Consider the following 21,748-nt stretch of genomic DNA (forward strand, 5'->3'; position numbering starts at 1 on the left):
GTAACAATTGCTTTAGTTATTCGGACCGGCCATAGTGTAAGGCTCAGGTGTTCATGTAAAGCTGCATGAACCAGTTACCTGCCTAAGTATGTAGCAGTACAGACACAGAGGGCTAATACTGCATAAAGTGTATGAGAACATGATGCGAGGAACCTTTTTTTTTTTTTTTATTATAAATAGGCCACACAGGGATCGTTAGGTTAATGCATTGAGGCGGTAGGCCAGTCTGAACAAATGAGTTTTTAGGGCACGCTTAAAACTGTGGGGATTGGGGATTAATCGTATTAACCTAGGTAGTGCATTCCAAAGAATCGGCGCAGCACGTGTAACTACTATAATACTGCTCCTATGTACAAGAATATAACTACTATAATACTGCCCCTATGTACAAGAATATAACTACTATAATACTGCTTCTATGTACAAGAATATAACTACTGTAATACTGCTCCTATATACAAGAATATAACTACTATAATACTGACCCTATGTACAAGAATATAACTACTATAATACTGCTCCTATGTACAAGAATATAACTACTATAATACTGCTTCTATGTACAAGAATATAACTACTATAATACTGCTCCTATATACAAGAATATAACTACTATAATACTGCTCCTATGTACAAGAGTATAACTACTATAATACTGCCCCTATGTACAAGAATATAACTACTATAATACTGACCCTATGTACAAGAATATAACTGCTATAATACTGCCCCTATGTACAAGAATATAACTACTATAATACTGACCCTATGTACAAGAATATAACTATTATAATACTGCTCCTATATACAAGAATATAACTACTATAATACTGCCCCTATGTACAAGAATATAACTACTATAATACTGCCCCTATGTACAAGAATATAACTACTATAATACTGTCCCTATATACAAGAATATAACTACTATAATACTGCTCCTATGTACAAGAATATAACTACTATAATACCGCCCCTATGTACAAGAATATATCTACTATAATACTGCCCCTATGTACAAGAATATAACTACTATAATACTTTGTACAAAAAGAAAAAAAAAAGAGCATGAACCGCACATCCCAAAATCATACGTTGATCTAAAGCCGCTAGGCAAAAATTTATATACTGAAAATGAGGTTTTCAGTTTAACATTCTGATCAGACTGTATGAAGCCCACTGCCACTTCACGGCAAACCTCGTAGTGGGTCCTACCGCCCTAACGGAGCGGAGCCGTGCGGCGACCACCGCCACAGCGGCCATGCACCAGCAGGGCGGACGGCCTGTTGCCCCACAGCGCCCATGCTGCGAGGCTGAGCCCCCATGACTCCAGACCGCGCCGTCCCACCAGCACAAAGCCACAGCAACAATGGCCACCACACAGCACCAACACCAAAATGAAAGGAGCTACAGGCCGTCCGCCCTGCTGGTGCATGGCCGCTGTGGTGGTGGGCGCAGCACAACTCCGCTCCGTTAGGGCGATAGGACCCACTACGAGGTTTGCCGTGAAGTGGCAGTGGGCTTCATACAGTCTGATCAGAATGTTAAACTGAAAACCTCATGTTCTGTATATAAATTTTTGCCTAGCGGCTTTAGATCAACGTATGATTTTGGGATGTGCGGTTCATGCTCTTTTTTTTCCTTTTTGCAAAGCATTACTATAATACTGCTCCTATGTACAAGAAAATAACTACTCATACACGTGCATCGCACAAAATTAGAATATCATCAAAAAGTGAATTTATTTCAGTTCTTCAATACAAATAGTGAATCTCCTATATTCTATAGAGTCATTACACACAGAGTGATCTATTTCACGTGTTTATTTCTGTTAATGTTGATGATTATGGCTTACAGCCAATGAAAACCCAAAAGTCATTATCTCAGTAAATTAGAATACTTTACAGCAACAGCTTGAAAAATGATTTTAAAATCCGAAATGTTGTCCTACTGAAATGTATGTTCAGTAAATGCCCTCAGTACTTGGTCAGGCTCCTTTTGCATCAATTACTGCATCAATGCGGCGTGGCATGGAGGCAATCAGCCTGTGGCACTTGCTGAGGGGTTATGGAAGCCCAGGTTGCTTTGATAGCAGCCTTCAGCTCGTCTGCATTGTTGGGTCTGGTGTCTCACCTTCCTCTTGACAATACTTCATAGATTCTCCATGTAGTTGGGGTCAGGTGAGTTTGCTGCCAATCAAGCCCAGTGATACTGTTGTTTTTACACCAGGTATTGGTACTTTTGGCAGTGTGGACAGGGGCCAAGTCCTGCTGGAGAATGACATTTCCATCTCCAAAAAGCTCATTGGGAGAGGGAAGCATGAAGTGCTCTACAATGTCCTGGTAGACGGCTGCGCTGACTTTGGCCTTGATAACACACAGTGGACCTACACCAGCAGATGACATGGCTCCCCAAACCATCACTGACTGTGGAGACTTCACACTAGACCTCCAGCAGCTCGGATTGTGGCCTCTCCACTCTTCCTCCAGACTCTGGGACCTGGATTTCCAAATGAAATGCAACATTTACTTTCATCTGAACACAACACCTTGGACCACTGACAACAGTCCGGTTCTTCTCCTTGGTCCAGGTAAGACGCTTCTGGCGTTGTCTATTGGTCATGAGCGGCCGGACACAAGGAATGTGACACTTGTAGCCCATGTCCTGGACACGTCTGTGTGTGGTGAAGCAATGACTCCAGCAGCAGTCCACTCCTTGTGAATCTCCCCCACATTACTGAATGGCCTTTTCTTAACAATCCTTTCCAGGCTGCGGTTATCCCGGTTGCTCCTTTTTCTACCACACTTTTTCCTTCCACTCCACACTCCATTAATATTCTTAAATACAGCACTGTGTGAACAGACGGCTTCTTTACCAATGACCTTTTGTGGCTTCCCCTCCTTGTGGAGTGTGTCAGTGACGCCTTCTGGACATCTGTCAGGTCAGCAGTCTTCCCCATGATTGTGGAGCTACTGAAACAGACTAAGGACCTTTATAAACGCTTAGGAGCCTTTACAGGTGTTTATTGTTAATTATTCTAATTTACTGAGATAATGACTTATGGGTTTTCATTGGCTGTAAGCCATAATCATCAACATTAACAGAAAGAAACACGTGAAATAGATCACTCTGTGTGTAATAGATCACTCTGTGTGTAATAGATCACTCTGTGTGTAATGACTCTATAGAATAGATGAGATTCACTTTTTGTATTTTAGAACTGAAATAAATTAACTCTTTGATGATGATATAATTTAGTGAGAAGCTCCTGTATCTTCTACCATAGTAGATTCTTGGATGAATAGGACTCCTTTACCGCGGACATTTCAGGTACATGAGACGCGGTCGTGTACGGAGGGAAACATCCATATTTATAGTATCTACAGTGATATAACGAATGTCATTAGACTTTATAATGAGGAATTCTTTCTTTAGCAGCTGGATCCGGACGTCGTCTGGGCTCAGTATCTGTATCTCTCGCCATCTCGGGATGTGCAGTCACTGACAATCACTTATCGTATGTGATTATTAATCACAGCGTTCTCCTTATGTCCAGGTTCGGGGGGTTTCACGTTTGCTTCCCTTCCCGTACTCGCAGTTAGAGGACTAGAAAAACCATCTTTACAGCCAGAACTGAAAACCTCTCCTTCTCCTCGTGCTTCTCGGAGCTGATGGTTTGGTACAATTGCATGTGGCCTACACAATCCTTTATGCTGTGAACAGTCTTGGTACAAGGAGAGATAAAACGCTGCGATGTGTCCACAATGTGGCCGATGTAAGCGGCAGGAGAGCTGCGTACCCGGAGCGCTCGCCCTGCAGACGTGTTTTCTGCAGTTCTCCGGGGCGATGCCTTACAATGGAGGCTGTTATTAGCTACACAGGAAAGGTTATGAGCCGGAGCGGTCGGGTGTGATTACCGCTCGCCTCTCGCTATTTACAGCTCAGACAGCTCGTTTTATAACAGACATTAGTGCGATACGGGCGGCAAAGGCGCCAAAGAAAAAAGAAAACATATCCGCGTTTGCCCTTTAAGAAGAAGAAAAGGAAGAGATGTCTTAACTGTCATCACAGGTGAAGGCGAAGAATAAATCTCCGCTCGGCATTTAAAGGGATGACAGCGACATTGGCGTGGGTCGCTAATTGGCTTCTATTAAGGCGTTAGAGCCGGTAATGAACGGCGTGACGACTTCTGCGGTTGACGTAGGACAGGATGGGCTGTCCACGAGAGAAGTGTTCACACCGGTACAGGTAACAGTACAGGAAGACAGCGTGCCGAATAACAAGTCTCCACATCCGCCTCCGGCTTGATGAGCGGCCTAACTCTGTCATGGCGGCGTCAGCCGGAATCCATCACATCCGCTGTAACCTTTATCAGCCGGGACTGGAATTAGACGCTAATAGGCGCTTTCTAATAGGCGCTAAGTGCGGCCGGGCTAAGAGCGGCAAGAGGTACATGACACCTGTGAGAGATGAAAAGGCCGACCGTGTCACCTGACAGCGCCAGGGCCAACGAGACATGCCCCGAAATGCTAAAATCATCAGCAAAAATCATACAGAGGCGATGAGGGGAAGTTACTGCACTGCTGGCAGCTGCTCGGCATCAAGACCTGGGGGTCACCGGACCCCAGGATTCCCGAAGGGTCAGATCCCCAACACGACACCAGGACTCCTGAAGGGTCAGATCCCCAACACGACACCAGGACTCCTGAAGGGTCGCATCCCCAACTCGACCTCAGGACTCCCGAAGAGTCGCATCACCAATACGACCCCAGGACTCCCGAAGAGTCGCATCCCCAACACGACACAAGGACTCCAAAAGGGTCGCATCCCCAACATGTCCCCAGGACTCCCGAAGGGTCGCATCCCCAACACGACCCCAGGACTCCCGAAGGGTCACATCCCCAACACGACCCCAGGACTCCCGAAGGGTCGCATCCCCAACATGTCCCCAGGACTCCCGAAGGGTCGCATCCCCAACATGTCCCCAGGACTCCCGAAGGGTCGCATTCCCCAACTCGACCTCAGGACTCCTGAAGAGTCGCATCACCAATACGACCCCAGGACTCCCGAAGAGTCGCATCCCCAACACGACACAAGGACTCCAAAAGGGTCGCATCCCCAACACGACCCCAGGACTCCCGAAGGGTCGCATCCCCAACACGACCCCAGGACTCCCGAAGGGTCGCATCCCCAACACGACCCCAGGACTCCCGAAGGGTCGCATCCCCAACAAGACCCCAAGACTCCCTAAGGTCGCATTGCCAACACAACCCCAGGACTCCCGAAGGGTCACATCCCCAACAAGATCCCAGGACTCCCAAAGAGTCGCATCCGCAACACGACACCAGTACTCCCGAAAGGTCGCATCCCCAACACGACCCCAGGACTCCCGAAGGGTCGCATCTCCAACACGACGCCAGGACTCCCAAAGGGTCGCATCCCCAAGACGACCCCAGGACTCCCGAAGGGTCACATCCCCAACACGACCCCAGGACTCCCGAAGAGTCGCAGCCCCAACACGACCCCAGGACTCCCGAAGAGTCGCATCCCCAACACGACCCCAGGACTCTCAAAGAGTCGCATCCCCAACACGACACCAGGACTCTCAAAGAGTCGCATCCCCAACACGACACCAGGACTCCCGAAGGGTCGCATCCTCAAGACGACCCCAGGACTCCCGAAGGGTCGCATCTCCAACACGACGCCAGGACTCCCGAAGGGTCACATCCCCAACACGACCCCAGGACTCCCAAAGGGTCGCATCCCCAAGACGACTCCAGGACTCCCGAAGAGTCGCATCCCCAATACGACCCCAGGACTCCCGAAGGGTCACATCCCCAATACGACCCCAGGACTCCCGAAGAGTGGCATCCCCAACACGACACAAGGACTCCAAAAGGGTCGCATCCCCAACATGTTCCCAGGACTCCCGAAGGGTCACATCCCCAACACGACCCCAGGACTCCTGAAGAGTCGCATCACCAATACGACCCCAGGACTCCCGAAGAGTCGCATCCCCAACACGACACAAGGACTCCAAAAGGGTCGCATCCCCAACACGACCCCAGGACTCCCGAAGGGTCGCATCCCCAACACGACCCCAGGACTCCCGAAGGGTCGCATCCCCAACACGACCCCAGGACTCCCGAAGGGTCGCATCCCCAACAAGACCCCAAGACTCCCTAAGGTCGCATTGCCAACACAACCCCAGGACTCCCGAAGGGTCACATCCCCAACAAGATCCCAGGACTCCCAAAGAGTCGCATCCGCAACACGACACCAGTACTCCCGAAAGGTCGCATCCCCAACACGACCCCAGGACTCCCGAAGGGTCGCATCTCCAACACGACGCCAGGACTCCCAAAGGGTCGCATCCCCAAGACGACCCCAGGACTCCCGAAGGGTCACATCCCCAACACGACCCCAGGACTCCCGAAGAGTCGCAGCCCCAACACGACCCCAGGACTCCCGAAGAGTCGCATCCCCAACACGACCCCAGGACTCTCAAAGAGTCGCATCCCCAACACGACACCAGGACTCTCAAAGAGTCGCATCCCCAACACGACACCAGGACTCCCGAAGGGTCGCATCCTCAAGACGACCCCAGGACTCCCGAAGGGTCGCATCTCCAACACGACGCCAGGACTCCCGAAGGGTCACATCCCCAACACGACCCCAGGACTCCCAAAGGGTCGCATCCCCAAGACGACTCCAGGACTCCCGAAGAGTCGCATCCCCAATACGACCCCAGGACTCCCGAAGGGTCACATCCCCAATACGACCCCAGGACTCCCGAAGAGTCGCATCCCCAACACGACACAAGGACTCCAAAAGGGTCGCATCCCCAACATGTTCCCAGGACTCCCGAAGGGTCACATCCCCAACACGACCCCAGGACTCCCGAAGGGTCACATCCCCAACACGACCCCAGGACTCCCGAAGGGTCACATCCCCAACACGACCCCAGGACTCCCGAAGGGTCACATCCCCAACACGACCCCAGGACTCCCGAAGGGTCGCATCCCCAACATGTCCCCAGGACTCCCGAAGGGTCGCATCCCCAACTCGACCTCAGGACTCCTGAAGAGTCGCATCACCAATACGACCCCAGGACTCCCGAAGAGTCGCATCCCCAACACGACACAAGGACTCCAAAAGGGTCGCATCCCCAACATGTTCCCAGGACTCCCGAAGGGTCGCATCCCCAACACGACCCCAGGACTCCCGAAGGGTTGCATCCCCAACACGACCCCAGGACTCCCGAAGGGTCGCATCCCCAACAAGACCCCAAGACTCCCTAAGGTCGCATTGCCAACACAACCCCAGGACTCCCGAAGGGTCACATCCCCAACAAGATCCCAGGACTCCCAAAGGGTCGCATCCCCAACACAACCTCAGGACTCCCGAAGAGTCGCATCCCCAACACGACACCAGGACTCCCGAAGGGTCGCATCCCCAACAAGACCCCAAGACTCCCAAAGGTCGCATCGCCAACACAACCCCAGGAATCACGAAGGGTCGCATCCCCAACACGACACCAGGACTCCCAAAGAGTCGCATCCGCAACACGACACCAGTACTCCCGAAAGGTCGCATCCCCAACACGACCCCAGGACTCCCAAAGGGTCGCATCTCCAACACGACGCCAGGACTCCCAAAGGGTCGCATCCCCAAGACGACCCCAGGACTCCCGAAGGGTCACATCCCCAACACGACCCCAGGACTCCCGAAGAGTCGCAGCCCCAACACGACACCAGGACTCTCAAAGAGTCGCATCCCCAACACGACACCAGGACTCCCGAAGGGTCGCATCCTCAAGACGACCCCAGGACTCCCGAAGGGTCGCATCTCCAACACGACACCAGGACTCCCGAAGGGTCGCATCCCCAACAAGACCCCAAGACTCCCAAAGGTCGCATCGCCAACACAACCCCAGGAATCACGAAGGGTCGCATCCCCAACACGACACCAGGACTCCCAAAGAGTCGCATCCGCAACACGACACCAGTACTCCCGAAAGGTCGCATCCCCAACACGACCCCAGGACTCCCAAAGGGTCGCATCTCCAACACGACGCCAGGACTCCCAAAGGGTCGCATCCCCAAGACGACCCCAGGACTCCCGAAGGGTCACATCCCCAACACGACCCCAGGACTCCCGAAGAGTCGCAGCCCCAACACGACACCAGGACTCTCAAAGAGTCGCATCCCCAACACGACACCAGGACTCCCGAAGGGTCGCATCCTCAAGACGACCCCAGGACTCCCGAAGGGTCGCATCTCCAACACGACGCCAGGACTCCCGAAGGGTCACATCCCCAACACGACCCCAGGACTCCCAAAGGGTCGCATCCCCAAGACGACCCCAGGACTCCCGAAGGGTCACATCCCCAACTCGGATCCCTACTTACTGGGCATGAGCTGGGTGTGCCTCTATTTATGGCGGTATATAAAAGCACCACAACACTGTCAGCTGCAGTCTAATGGGGGTTCTGCAACCACAAACGTTTACTGAACATAATAATGAAATGAAGAGTAATAATAATAACACAAAGATTAACCCCTTCACCCACTCCATCTCTCCGTCATGGAGCGGGTTGAGGAGCCGCGTTAGCCCAAGTTCAGATGGCCGTACTTCATGGTCTGTATAGGAACCGCAATGCTGCCATGACTGACCCGTCCTGTTCCTCCAGCCGTCCCAGAACATATAAGGCAGGAAGTTCAGGTCCGCAGCCCTGGGGTCAGATCTTATACAGGGCGTAAGACATGCCTGTCTGAACACGCCCTTACACAGCAGCGATCAGCGCCAAGATCACAGGCTCACATCCAAAGGGAATAAAAAAATAAGTAAAAAGCTGCGCAGTCACCGATCAATGCTGCCGGCCCGTCCTGTGGGGTGATAATAATGCGCAGTATTGGAGGATTACCTGCAGGGAACCTTCGTGCGGTCGGCCACCATCGTCCACTGCTGCTGGTTTGTCGACACCTCGATGTAGTAGCTGTAACTTCGGTCGTCACAATCCCACAGTAACAATCTATGAAATAAAGATGGAGGCTGATTAGTCAGTGCGCGGCGGGAGCGCGGAGACGTCCGTGTGTGGCCATATTATATTGTGTTCTTATAGGACACTATCACATTACATCAGATTCTCTGTAGACATGAGCGAATATCGTCAGCTCCCTCCTTATTAGGCTCGCTAATAGCACTTACCGAATAGCTGCAGCGGGAACCCGGATACCTGGAGCGCTCCGATAATCAAGTGTCCGGCACAGAGTCGGCAGCCGTGTGACCGTTACAATACAGGCTCTCCGTGCATGTGATATGCCTGTCACACAGCCGCGACACATGCAGCCGTTGAGCCAAACAGCTGATTATCGGAGCGCTCCAGGTATCCGGGTTCCCGTTGTATCTATTCGGTAAGCGCTATTAGCGAGCTGAATAAGGAGGGAGCCGACGATATTCGCTCATGTCTAATTTTTTCTGCTGTCGGCGGACGGCTGATCGGAGCCGTCCCAGTATTTCTGCGCTTGTGTTAACGGCACACTCGCTGTAGGATCAGGATCCGCGTACCAGCCCTGCCAGGACCTGAGCACACGTTATAGGACATGTATAGCCCTGCCAGGACCTGAGCACACGTTATAGGACATGTATAGCCCTGCCAGGACCTGAGCACACGTTATAGGACATGTATAGCCCTGCCAGGACCTGAGCAACGTTATAGGACATGTACAGCCCTGCCAGGACCTGAGCACATGTTATAGAACATGTACAGCTCTGCCAGGACCTGATCACACGTTATAGGACATGTACAGCCCTGCCAGGACCTGAGCACATGTTATAGGACATGTATAGCCCTGCCAGGACCTGAGCACACGTTATAGGACATGTACAGCCCTGCCAGGACCTGAGCACACGTTATAGAACATGTATAGCCCTGCCAGGACCTGAGCACACGTTATAGGACATGTACAGCCCTGCCAGGACCTGAGCACACGTTATAGGACATGTATAGCCCTGCCAAGACCTGAGCACACGTTATAGGACATGTATAGCCCTGCCAGGACCTGAGCACATGTAATAGGACATGTACAGCCCTGCCAGGACCTGAGCACACGTTATAGGACATGTACAGCCCTGCTAGGACCTGAGCACACGTTATAGGACATGTACAGCCCTGCCAGGACCTGAGCACACGTAATAGGACATGTACAGCCCTGCCAGGACCTGAGCACACGTAATAGGACATGTACAGCCCTGCCAGGACCTGAGCACACGTTATAGGACATGTATAGCCCTGCCAGGACCTGAGCACACGTTATAGGACATGTACAGCCCTGCCAGGACCTGAGCACACGTTATAGGACATGTACAGCCCTGCCAGGACCTGAGCACACGTTATAGGACATGTACAGCCCTGCCAGGACCTGAGCACACGTTATAGGACATGTATAGCCCTGCCAGAACCTGAGCACACGTTATAGGACATATATAGCCCTGCCAGGACCTGAGCACACGTAATAGGACATGTACAGCCCTGCCAGGACCTGAGCACACGTTATAGGACATGTATAGCCCTGCCAGGACCTGAGCACACGTTATAGCACATGTACATCCCTGCCAGGACCTGAGCACACGTTATAGCACATGTACATCCCTGCCAGGACCTGAGCACACGTTATAGGACATGTATAGCTTTGCCAGGACCTGAGCACACGTTATATGACATGTATAGCCCTGCCAGGACCTGAGCACACGTTATAGGAAATGTACAGCTCTGCCAGGACCTGAGCACACGTTATAGGACATGCATAGCTCTGCCAGGACCTGAGCACACGTTATAGGACATGTACAGCTCGGCCAGGACCTGAGCACAAGTTATAGGACATGTACAGCTCTGCCAGGACCTGAGCACACGTTATAGGACATGTACAGCTCGGCCAGGACCTGAGCACAAGTTATAGGACATGTACAGCTCTGCCAGGACCTGAGCACACGTTATAGGACATGTACAGCTTGGCCAGGACCTGAGCACAAGTTATAGGACATGTACAGCTCTGCCAGGACCTGAGCACACGCTATAGGACATGTACAGCTCTGCCAGGACCTGAGCACACGTTATAGGACATGTACAGCCCTGCCAGGACCTGAGCACACGTAATAGGACATGTACAGCCCTGCCAGGACCTGAGCACACGTAATAGGACATGTACAGCTCTGCCAGGACCTGAGCACACGTTATAGGACATGAATAGCCCTGCCAGGATCTCAGCACGTTATAGGACATGTATAGCCCTGCCAGGACCTGAGCACACGCTATAGGACATGTACAGCCCTGCCAGGACCTGAGCACACGTTATAGGACATGTATAGCCCTGCCAGGACCTGAGCACACGTTATAGGACATGTACAGCTCTGCCAGGACCTGAGCACACGTTATAGGACATGTCAGCTGTGGAAGCCGCCGCCTACAGACTGCGCACAGACCACAACACGGCACCTTTTAGTTACCCCATCCCTGGGTACTTTTCACTTATGCACAAACTACCTGTAGTAGCTGCAGCCCCCATTACAACCACTGATACGACTGAAACCAGTGATGCAACCACTGATACAACTGGAAACCAGTGATGCAAGAGGCTCCACATTTAGCAGCTGCACACGTTACAACCAGCGACCGCTGATACAAGTGCACCACCTGCCAACAATAGCAGTTCCCAAAGTAACTGGCACATGCTGTTAACACCGACAAACCCTGGATGTAACACCGCTACCTTTTAAAGCCCTTGGGTTATTTGCACTTAAGCTGTTCCATCCAGCATGTCCACATGGATATTCCGTCTCTGAACCCTGCTTATACAGATACTATACAGATGATCAGGTTTTTAAATACATCAGATAGGGATTATATACATTAGGTAGGACTGCTCTATATGGGTATACCTTGACGATTGGTGGAGCAGCTTAGTATACATTTTTTGCAAAAAAAGTATCAACTAAATACCCTGATTTTTTCCATCTTTTGACTAGCACTTGCTTATTACTGTGATTTTTTTTTACAACAGAGTATTTTTGACCTCACTGTGCTCTTTTGTGTCTTTTAAAGCCCTTGTACAAGTGTGGGCTCCTGTAACACCAATGCCGTCTATTACACCATAATCTCCAACAACACCGCAGCCGCCTATTACACCGCCACCTAATACCATATATACAGGGAATCTGTCCGATATTAATACATTATTAGGCTTATGTCACCACTCCCTGGTCCGCCATTGCCCTCTCCAGTAATACTGGGACTCTACTCCGGACCACCTCATTTCGTTTTCCCCCTCGATGTATGTATTGAGGCGGACAGGTCCCGTTTGTGTACACACGTATTAGGCAGTGACCCCGCCGGTGACGATCCCCCTCCTCTGATATCAGTGATGTGGCATCTCCCACCTGCAGTCCTACCGTCCCCGTCGTTCCCACCCACCAGCCGTTTCCTGCTCCTTCCATATTGTGATCAGGAATAAAGACGAGGACGGGAGAATATGTAAACTACATTCCGGCTAAATACTCTTGTTGATGAGATTCCTTTAATCATCGGATCGACTGTGCGGCGAAGGACTCGGGTCTTTAAAGGAAATAATGGGGGAAAGTGAAGCAGCAGATGCACAATGCGCCGGTCGGGTTTCAGAAGTGGCGAGGACGCAGTTTCACGCCATATGATTAGAAGGAATCCGCTCGTCGCTGCCGAGTAGCATTAAAGCCGCTTTGTAGAACGTTCCGTCCGGGCTCTGATCTCACATTAAAGCCAGCAGCTTGTCTCACCAGCATGGGGCCACGCGAACAACGGACGCTGCGGAGCCGCCCGAGGAACTCCAGAAACGCAGACCAGAAGCTAACACACTCCATATGTATCTACAACATTATCTGTAAACTCCAAGGGCACAAATGCAACAAAACATGTGAAGGAAGCTTCATACACAGTGGTAAAGTGCCTCCTTACAAGAGACGGTAAATACGGCGCAAACTCTGCACAATTTATCACTGGTGTCTGGGGAAACTCTGAATGTGGGAGGAATAGTCCCTGTGGGTCAAGTTTTTAGTGCAATAAAATCTCATTATAATGCATGAAAAAATAGCGCAAAAATTAGTGAAGTGACTCTTCTCTGCAAGTGCCAGGTATAAAATGTGCAGTGTAGCTGTGTATCCAGCTCTAAAATGAAATAGAACACTACAAAAAAGAAGCAGTAAGAAATACACTATTGAGCAGCACTTACTATAAAGAAGTAGCAGCCTGAGCAAAATTACAGAGCAGAACTGCTGAATAGTGTAGCTGTGAATCCAGCCCTGTTAGTAAGATAAAACACTGAAATGCAGAAGAAGCATGGAGGACATTTTTCAGCAGTAATGAGCAGTGTGGCTGTGAATATGGGGTGAAATAAAACACTTACTAGAAAGCAGTAGAATGCAGGCTAAGAATTAGCAGTAATGAGCAATGTAGCAGTGGATCCAGCTCTGATGTTTAAGAATACTACAAAGCAACAGCAACATAAAGGACGTTAAACAGCAGTACTAAGCAGCGTAGTTGTGAATCCAGATCCATCACCTGCCTCATTGCATGTTTCACCCTGATCCTCATTTCAGGACTTTTTAATTATTGTTTACCTACATAAATAAAAAAAATCATTTATACAATAAGATTTTAAAAAAAAGTTAACTTATTTTGATTTCCATTCTTCTGCAGCCTTGATGTATCAGAGTATAAAAAAATCAGAATAGAAGATTGTTCAGGAGAAGAGAGGCAAGAGTCACAGAGCAGAGAATGAACTGACGGCGGATCACTGGTAGCTCATTCTGCCAAGTAATAAATAAAGGATATAGGGTAGAGACAAGAGTTACAGATCAGAGGACGAACTCACTGACTGATCACCGGTAACTATCGTCTCTATGTACAGTGCAAACCGAAGAAGTGGTTGACCATTCTGCAGCCTGCTATGTACTGTGATACATAAAGGATGATGAAGGAAAATGCCCCAAAATGTATAATAAAGCACATTACAAAAATTATTTTACACCAAAATACATTAAAAAATATCCATTCCCGAAACTGATGACAAAAGTGGGCCATACCAGATAGTTTTCTCTTCTTCCTGCCACTTCATGGCTGGTAAAAATGGTGCAAGTCCTTACTAATTTTTCATATTTTATGATAATTCCTCCATAAATCAATGTATTGAACTAATGTGCATCAATATTTTAGTCTGCAATCTGTTGGGGACACTAAAAAGATATTAATGGATTCATCGTAGCTGCATTAGGGCTTAGGAATTTTTGAGAAATATCTTTGAACAGGGCAAGGGGACAACCTCAGTCTCACAATGGACGCCTCCTTAAGACCATACAGTCACCCTACAAGGAGTCCAAGACAAGTCTGTGGTGCAGGGGAATACAGAATTAGCAGATTGGCGCCACCGGAACAGTCGCCTCCTATCAGAACCTCCGGGGTTCTCCATGTTAATCCAGTTAGAGTTAATCATTGTAGAAATGACTGATTTGTTGACCACACCTCAATAAAATTCCGCAGAATTCGGAAGGATGGTTCTGTCCTACTCCTCACGCCACGCAAAAGTCACAACACACGCCAGAGCCTTTACATCTACTCCGATCCACAGATGCAGAGGGAGGTCCATCTGTCAGGAACATGAGGTATTTGATTGTGTATTATCACGCACACTGAGCTCTGCTAAGTCCCTTAAAGCTGAGCCGACACACGCTGCGGGCCATCCCGACTCCCCTTCTTCTCACTCTGCCTGCTTGTGTGTGTGTGTGAATCCTAAACCCCTCATTTCTCCCTCCCAAAAGAATTTTTATTGCTTTTAGCTGCAAATAGCAGACATCTCCCTAAAACTACTCATCCCCCCCTCCCATCGAATACCAGCCAAAACTGGTGTAGAAGCCCTGAGTTCCTTTGTTCTATTAGCATGATATATATGGGCACTGAACCGGGCTAGAAATATACGAATTACATATTCCGGATGTCCCTCGATAGATCTATCACTCACTGAAACCGCTAGAAGCTAAGTACGAGTGCAAAGAGTGGATTTCTTCGTAAGCAGGTCATTTAATTAATCCGTATTTACACTTAAAAGAATCGCCCCGATGTGGTGCACCTCGTGATCCTGGGGAATTTATTATAAGAGGTTCATACAGCGAGATATGCATAAAAACAGTTGTCATACTCTAAGTAAAGGGGGAGGCATCAGCCCCTAAGTGATGTCACCACAGGGGGAGTGCCTGGTTTTTGGGTTGTGAGATAACTTAGTGGGACAGCAGTTTGCAGGGTCTTTTGTCCGGGGGTCTAGCTGCTACAGAAAGGGATGTTATGCATCTGGATATATGCTCACCCTTCCCCCCCAGCACACAGCTGCCATGATGATGCCATGAGATAACCATCTGTAGGTTTTCTTTTCAACGTTAATCCATTTTTTATTTGTAATCTGTAATGTACACATGATTTTGTCTTTATAATATCTTTTATCCTATGCAAACACTGCCTACCTTTTTATGGAGCAAAATATATAATTTACCAGCTTGTCTCTCTCTGCTCTATAAACGAAATGTCACTTCCTCTGAAGTGAATTATGCTACTGATTTGGGTTGGCTCCAGACCCGTTAACCCTTGTGGAATCGGAGCTGGTGGCAGCATACTTTGTTCTGTGCGATTGGGTATCTTTGTAGCGACGGCTGCGTTGATAATTATTGTTCCTGCCTGAGTGGGAGTAGTTATATTGCCCTCGCTGCAGCGTGCCCAATAGCCAGTACATAGCAGTCAGCCTTTCTGGCGACTAATTACCCTATGTGTAGTATGTAGTAGTCTGACATGAGGTTACAGGGGGTGCCAGAGAGCTGCAAGTTTCAAACCGGAACTGGGATATAGATAAATCCCCTTCAGAAGGAACCAGGGGCAACCAAACCACCCCCGGTTCGTGACAAATTGGTGTGAGTAGTGGGGAACGATAAAGGTATCCTCCTCAGGATCCCTGACATATTGTTGGCAGCACGGTCGGATCCGTGACACCATCCATTGTGCAAGACTATAATCTCTCCAACCTTGACAGCACAATGGACACTGGCCGACCTGTAGATGAACAAACGTAGCAATGAGCCACAAGTTGCAGGTGTCCAGTCTGAAGAGTCGATAATGTTTCCGGGTTCGTGGCATCTTCTTAAACTGTCTTGCAATCGTGAAAACAAGTATTTCCCCTCCTGAGCTCGGAGCGAAACACAAAACACCAATCAACGCTCGACGGGTGCAGAATGTTGTGCTCTCACTAAACTTTAGTGTAGAACTTTGTGTTTTTGCAGTTTTAGTCCGTATAAAGCGAGATGTGAAGGTCTGCGGGGAGCGACATGTTTAACCGTTGAGCGAATTTATTCTGAGTAAGCTTCACCCCGGCCAAGATTCTGCCAGTTACCTCCATGAATATTCAGAAATTCACATTAGGCAGAAGGGCCAAGTGCTGCGGTGCGGTCTCTAATCCTTCACAATATATTCCGAACAAACGCAAATCTGGGGGGAATTGATGAGCGGATGGATGCAACTTCACTCACAAATAAATCGCCCATCGGAAGATGCATATACTGGTGTGTGGAGGACCCAGAGCCCAGAACGTGTGTCTGCCTCCATATTTACTGCATGTACAGTAATATAAGAGGTTGTCACTGAACCACCCATTTTACTAAGGTTACTTAGTAAAGCTGGAAGAGTTGTTAAAGTTCTGTCAATTTAATTGCTGTGAATGAGTAATATGAAGGGTACGCAACTCCACATATGGAATTAAAGCTCTGCCCATGTTGATGAGGTAATTTAGGGATAGAAGAAGTTGTCACTTTTCCACCCACATCACTAAAGTTACTGGGCAGAAATAATGAGTAGTAATCAAAAGTGAGTAATATGAGAGGCTGTCACAGCCCCACCCATATTATTAAAGTTACTTAGTAGAGGTTAAAGAGTTAAATAGTTATAATACAGAGTAATGCGAGAGGCTGTCACAGCCCCACCAATGTCAATGACTAATGGGACTTCAGCTCTGCCCATTTTGCTAGAATCAGTAATTAGGGATACCACATGTTGTCACTCTTCTACCCACATTACTAAAGTTACTGGGTAGAGGTATTAAATAGTCAAAGCCCTAACGAAGTAATCAATAAACATTAGTTGGAGTGGCTGTCACAGCCCCACCCATATTATTTAAGTTACTTAGTAGAGGTTATAGAGTTATCAAACCCTTGCCCAAGTAATTAAATAAGGAGTAATATGAAAGGTTTTCACAGACCCACCCATGTTACTAAAGTTACTTAGTAAAGATGGAAAAGCTGTCAAAATCTCTCCTATGTAATTAGGATAATTAGTAGTGATGTGACAGATTAAGTCACCTATGTTAATAAAATAACTTTGTAAAACTAGAAGAGTTGTGAGATCCCTGTACTTTTGACTAGGGTCAATAAGAAATAATGCAAGAGATTATCTTATCTGTACCTGTATTACTAAAGGTACTGAGTATAGATACTGTGTAGTCAAAGCCCTGCCCATCTTATTAAAGCTGATGAACAGAGGGAGAGCGGTCAATCCCAAGTTATGAGGTCTGTTTAGTAGTTATATGACAAGATATTTAATCTTGTATTAAAAATACAACAGAAAGTAACACAAACAATAAAATGAGATAAATAATAATTGATCTCTGCATCTTGATCTTGTTGGACTGCGTCTCCAGAAACATCACTTTATACAATCCGCTCCATGTCCCCAGGACGGGCAGGGGGCGGCTATACAATTATGTAACAAGCCAGGAGGTGCTGGAGCAGAACCTTTCCATATGCATCAGGATGGAGCAGAGCCGAGCGCCCCCGCACACCCTCATGTGTACACCGTGTCTGGTCTGCCTAATGAGACCGCCAATTAATGTCAATTACAATGACCGTAGCCACAGCACACAGGAGCCTACAGGGGGATGAGAGCAGAAGTGCGCCATGCACCGAAGGGACGCCATACGCCGAGGGGACGCCATGCACCGAGGGGAACGCCATACGCCGAGGGGACGCCATGCACCGAGGGGAACGCCATATACCGAGGGGACGCCATACACCGAGGGGACGCCATACACCGAGGGGAACGCCATACGCCGAGGGGACGCCATGCACCGAGGGGAACGCCATACGCCGAGGGGACGCCATGCACCGAGGGGAACGCCATATACCGAGGGGACGCCATACACCGAGGGGACGCCATACACCGAGGGGACGACATGACAAACCCGACACTCGGGGACAGAGAGCGCCATGCACCGAGGGAACGACATGACAAACCCCCGACACTTGGGAAGAGAGCAGAAGAGCGCCATACACCGAGGGAAACGCCATACACCGAGGGGACGCCATACACCGAGGGGACGCCATGCCCCGAGGGGACGCTATGCACCGAGGGAACGCCATACACCGAGGGAACGCCATGCACTGAGGGGACACCATACACCGAGGGGACGCCATACACCGAGGGGACAACATACACCGAGGGGACAACATACACCGAGGGGACAACATACACCGAGGGAAACGCCATACACCGAGGGGACGCCATACACCGAGGGGACGATATGAACCGAGGGGGTGCCATACACCGAGGGGACGCCATATACCGAGGGGACGCCATACACCGAGGGGACGCCATACACCGAGGGGACGACATGACAAACCCGACACTCGGGGAAAGAGAGCGCCATGCACCGAGGGAACGACATGACAAACCCCCGACACTTGGGAAGAGAGCAGAAGAGCGCCATACACCGAGGGAAACGCCATACACTGAGGGGACGCCATACACCGAGGGGACGCCATGCCCCGAGGGGACGACATGCACCGAGGGGACGCCATGCACCGAGGGGACGCCATGCACCGAGGGGACGCCATGCACCGAGGGGACGCCATGCCCCGAGGGGACGCCATGCCCCGAGGGGACGCCATGCACCGAGGGGACGCCATGCACCGAGGGGACGCCATGCACCGAGGGGACGCCATGCCCCGAGGGGACGCCATGCCCCGAGGGGACGACATGCACCGAGGGGACGACATGCACCGAGGGGACGACATGCATCGAGGGGACGACATGCACCGAGGGGACGACATGCACAGAGGGGACGACATGCACCAAGGGGACGCCATACACAGAGGGGACGCCATACACCGAGGGGACGATATGAACCGAGGGGGTGCCATACACCGAGGGGACGCCATACACCGAGGGGACGCCATACACCGAGGGGACGACATGACAAACCCGACACTCGGGGAAAGAGAGCGCCATGCACCGAGGGAACGACATGACAAACCCCCGACACTTGGGAAGAGAGCAGAAGAGCGCCATACACCGAGGGAAACGCCATACACTGAGGGGACGCCATACACCGAGGGGACGCCATGCCCCGAGGGGACGACATGCACCGAGGGGACGCCATGCACCGAGGGGACGCCATGCACCGAGGGGACGCCATGCACCGAGGGGACGCCATGCCCCGAGGGGACGCCATGCCCCGAGGGGACGCCATGCACCGAGGGGACGCCATGCACCGAGGGGACGCCATGCACCGAGGGGACGCCATGCACCGAGGGGACGCCATGCCCCGAGGGGACGCCATGCCCCGAGGGGACGACATGCACCGAGGGGACGACATGCACCGAGGGGACGACATGCATCGAGGGGACGACATGCACCGAGGGGACGACATGCACAGAGGGGACGACATGCACCAAGGGGACGCCATACACAGAGGGGACGCCATACACCGAGGGGACGCCATACACCGAGGGGACGCCATACGCCGAGGGGACGAAATACGCCGAGGGGACGCCATACGCCGAGGGGACGCCATACGCCGAGGGGACGCCATGCACCGAGGGGACGACATGCACCGAGGGGACGCCATGCACCGAGGGGACGACATGCACCGAGGGGACGACATGCACCGAAGAAAACGCCATACACCGATGAAACGACATGCACCGAGGGGACGTCATTGACAAACCTCCCGACACTCAGGGAAACAGTCAGCAAGTGAACATTACTGATCCCGAGACATGCGGTGACTCCAGCCACAAATTACTAGATGCTACTTAGCTCTAAACTTGTAGTAGATGTAACCGGCAGTTCCATGTAACAACAGTGATACCCGACTACAAAGAATGTAGTAATGTAACGCGCAGTCCTATGTAACACCACAGATAACAGTGATAACTCTCTGATTACAGATAATGTAGTAATGTAACCTGCAGTCCTATGTAACACCACAGATAACAGTGATAACGCTCTGATTACGGGATGTAGTAATATAACTCGCAGTCCTATGTAACACCACAGATAACAGTGATAACTCTCTGAGTACAGGTAAGCAGTGAACTCTCCGCTCTGCTACATCCGGTGGCCGCCGCTCTGTATTCGGTGCGGTGCCGTCTGCAGGGGTTGGCGTCGCTCTCCGCCATTATCTGCAGGAAGCTGGAACGTTCCGCACGGCTGAGCTAAAAAGTAGTAGTGCCATATAAATCCCGCTATTTACATTCATTATAATTGCACTTTTATTGCCGGGATGGCGGAGACGGAGCAGCGTTTTATGCGGCCACTTATTCCGGGGAGAAGCTTTCTGCCGGCCGCTCAGCTGCAGATAATGGACACGTCCGCCACTAAATCACAGGGAAAAGGAGATTTTAGAAATGGCGTAACTTTCCTGGGTGCAGTGGCAGATGAGGACGGCGGCCTGGAGTCACATGACCAGCGGCCATCATTATCACAGGCCGGGCTTTATAACAGTATTTCGGTACATGGGGTGCAGGTCACTGTGTTATAATTGCTGGTTATTACGTCGGGTAGTGATTATAGAGGCGCTGTATATCATATCATTACCATATGGTGCATTAACCCCTTCCTGCTGCAGGCAATTTTTGCGCTTTTTGCATTTTTCTCCTTTCCAGGAGCCATGACTTCCGTTTCTGCAGACGTACGAGGACTCATGCGCTCCGGGACGAGATGTCGCTTCAGATGACGCCGTTCACTTTAATGTATATTGTACTGACAAAAAGGAGAAAAAAAATTCAGAGAGCGGTGAAAGAAAACCCCGTTAACTCCGCCGTTGTTGTTTGGTGGTAAAATGCCGGTTTCTCCAGGTCAAAAGAGTTAAAAAATTGGAAATTTGTTAACATTCCTCTCCCCTCCAAAAAATATTGCTTTGACGCCTTTTTGTGGCTCTGGAAACGTTTAGTTTCCCCCTTGTTGTGGTGCGGTGGGCCGGTGAGGTCATTCTTGCCATTTTGGGGCACATACGACACTTTTATCACTCTTTATAGCATTTTCTTGCAGAAGTTCTGGAGTTTCCATTTTCCGTTTTGTTTTTAATTGAAGTCGTTTACTGCACAAGTTCATGACAGTCTTCTATCAAGTCCGGACGGGGTCAATGGATCACAGGAAAAGCAACGCTGCAGCCGATCGGCAGCCTGCAATCGCATCGTGGGCGCACAAGGAACGGAGCGCACCTCAGACCGTGCACCCTAAATGCCGCTAGCAGGGATTGACAGCAGCATTTACAGGAATAAGCATCAGCGGCTGGAGCTCAGTGCGGTCACTGCTGTTACAGGCCAGAGGGGGGCGCTGTACCCAGCTCCACGCACCCACGGCAGCAGACGGCGGTGAGATGCTCTGCAGTCCTGTCACTACAGCAGC

At 50.3% G+C, this 21,748-nt stretch overlaps 1 protein-coding gene across 2 annotated transcripts in view; it reads right to left on the reverse strand.

Annotated features, from left to right (window-relative positions):
- The window catches only part of BTBD9 (BTB domain containing 9), a 170,261-nt gene that overhangs the window by 17,049 nt on the left and 131,464 nt on the right, over nucleotides 1-21,748 (reverse strand). For both annotated transcript variants that reach the window (XM_069768302.1, XM_069768300.1), the window contains one exon: nucleotides 8,927-9,034. In XM_069768302.1, the coding sequence (XP_069624403.1) occupies nucleotides 8,927-9,034 (108 nt within the window). The remainder of the gene's footprint in view (nucleotides 1-8,926; nucleotides 9,035-21,748) is intronic.

This window comes from Ranitomeya imitator, chromosome 5 (genome assembly GCF_032444005.1).
Source record: "Ranitomeya imitator isolate aRanImi1 chromosome 5, aRanImi1.pri, whole genome shotgun sequence".
Lineage (NCBI taxonomy): Eukaryota > Metazoa > Chordata > Amphibia > Anura > Dendrobatidae > Ranitomeya > Ranitomeya imitator.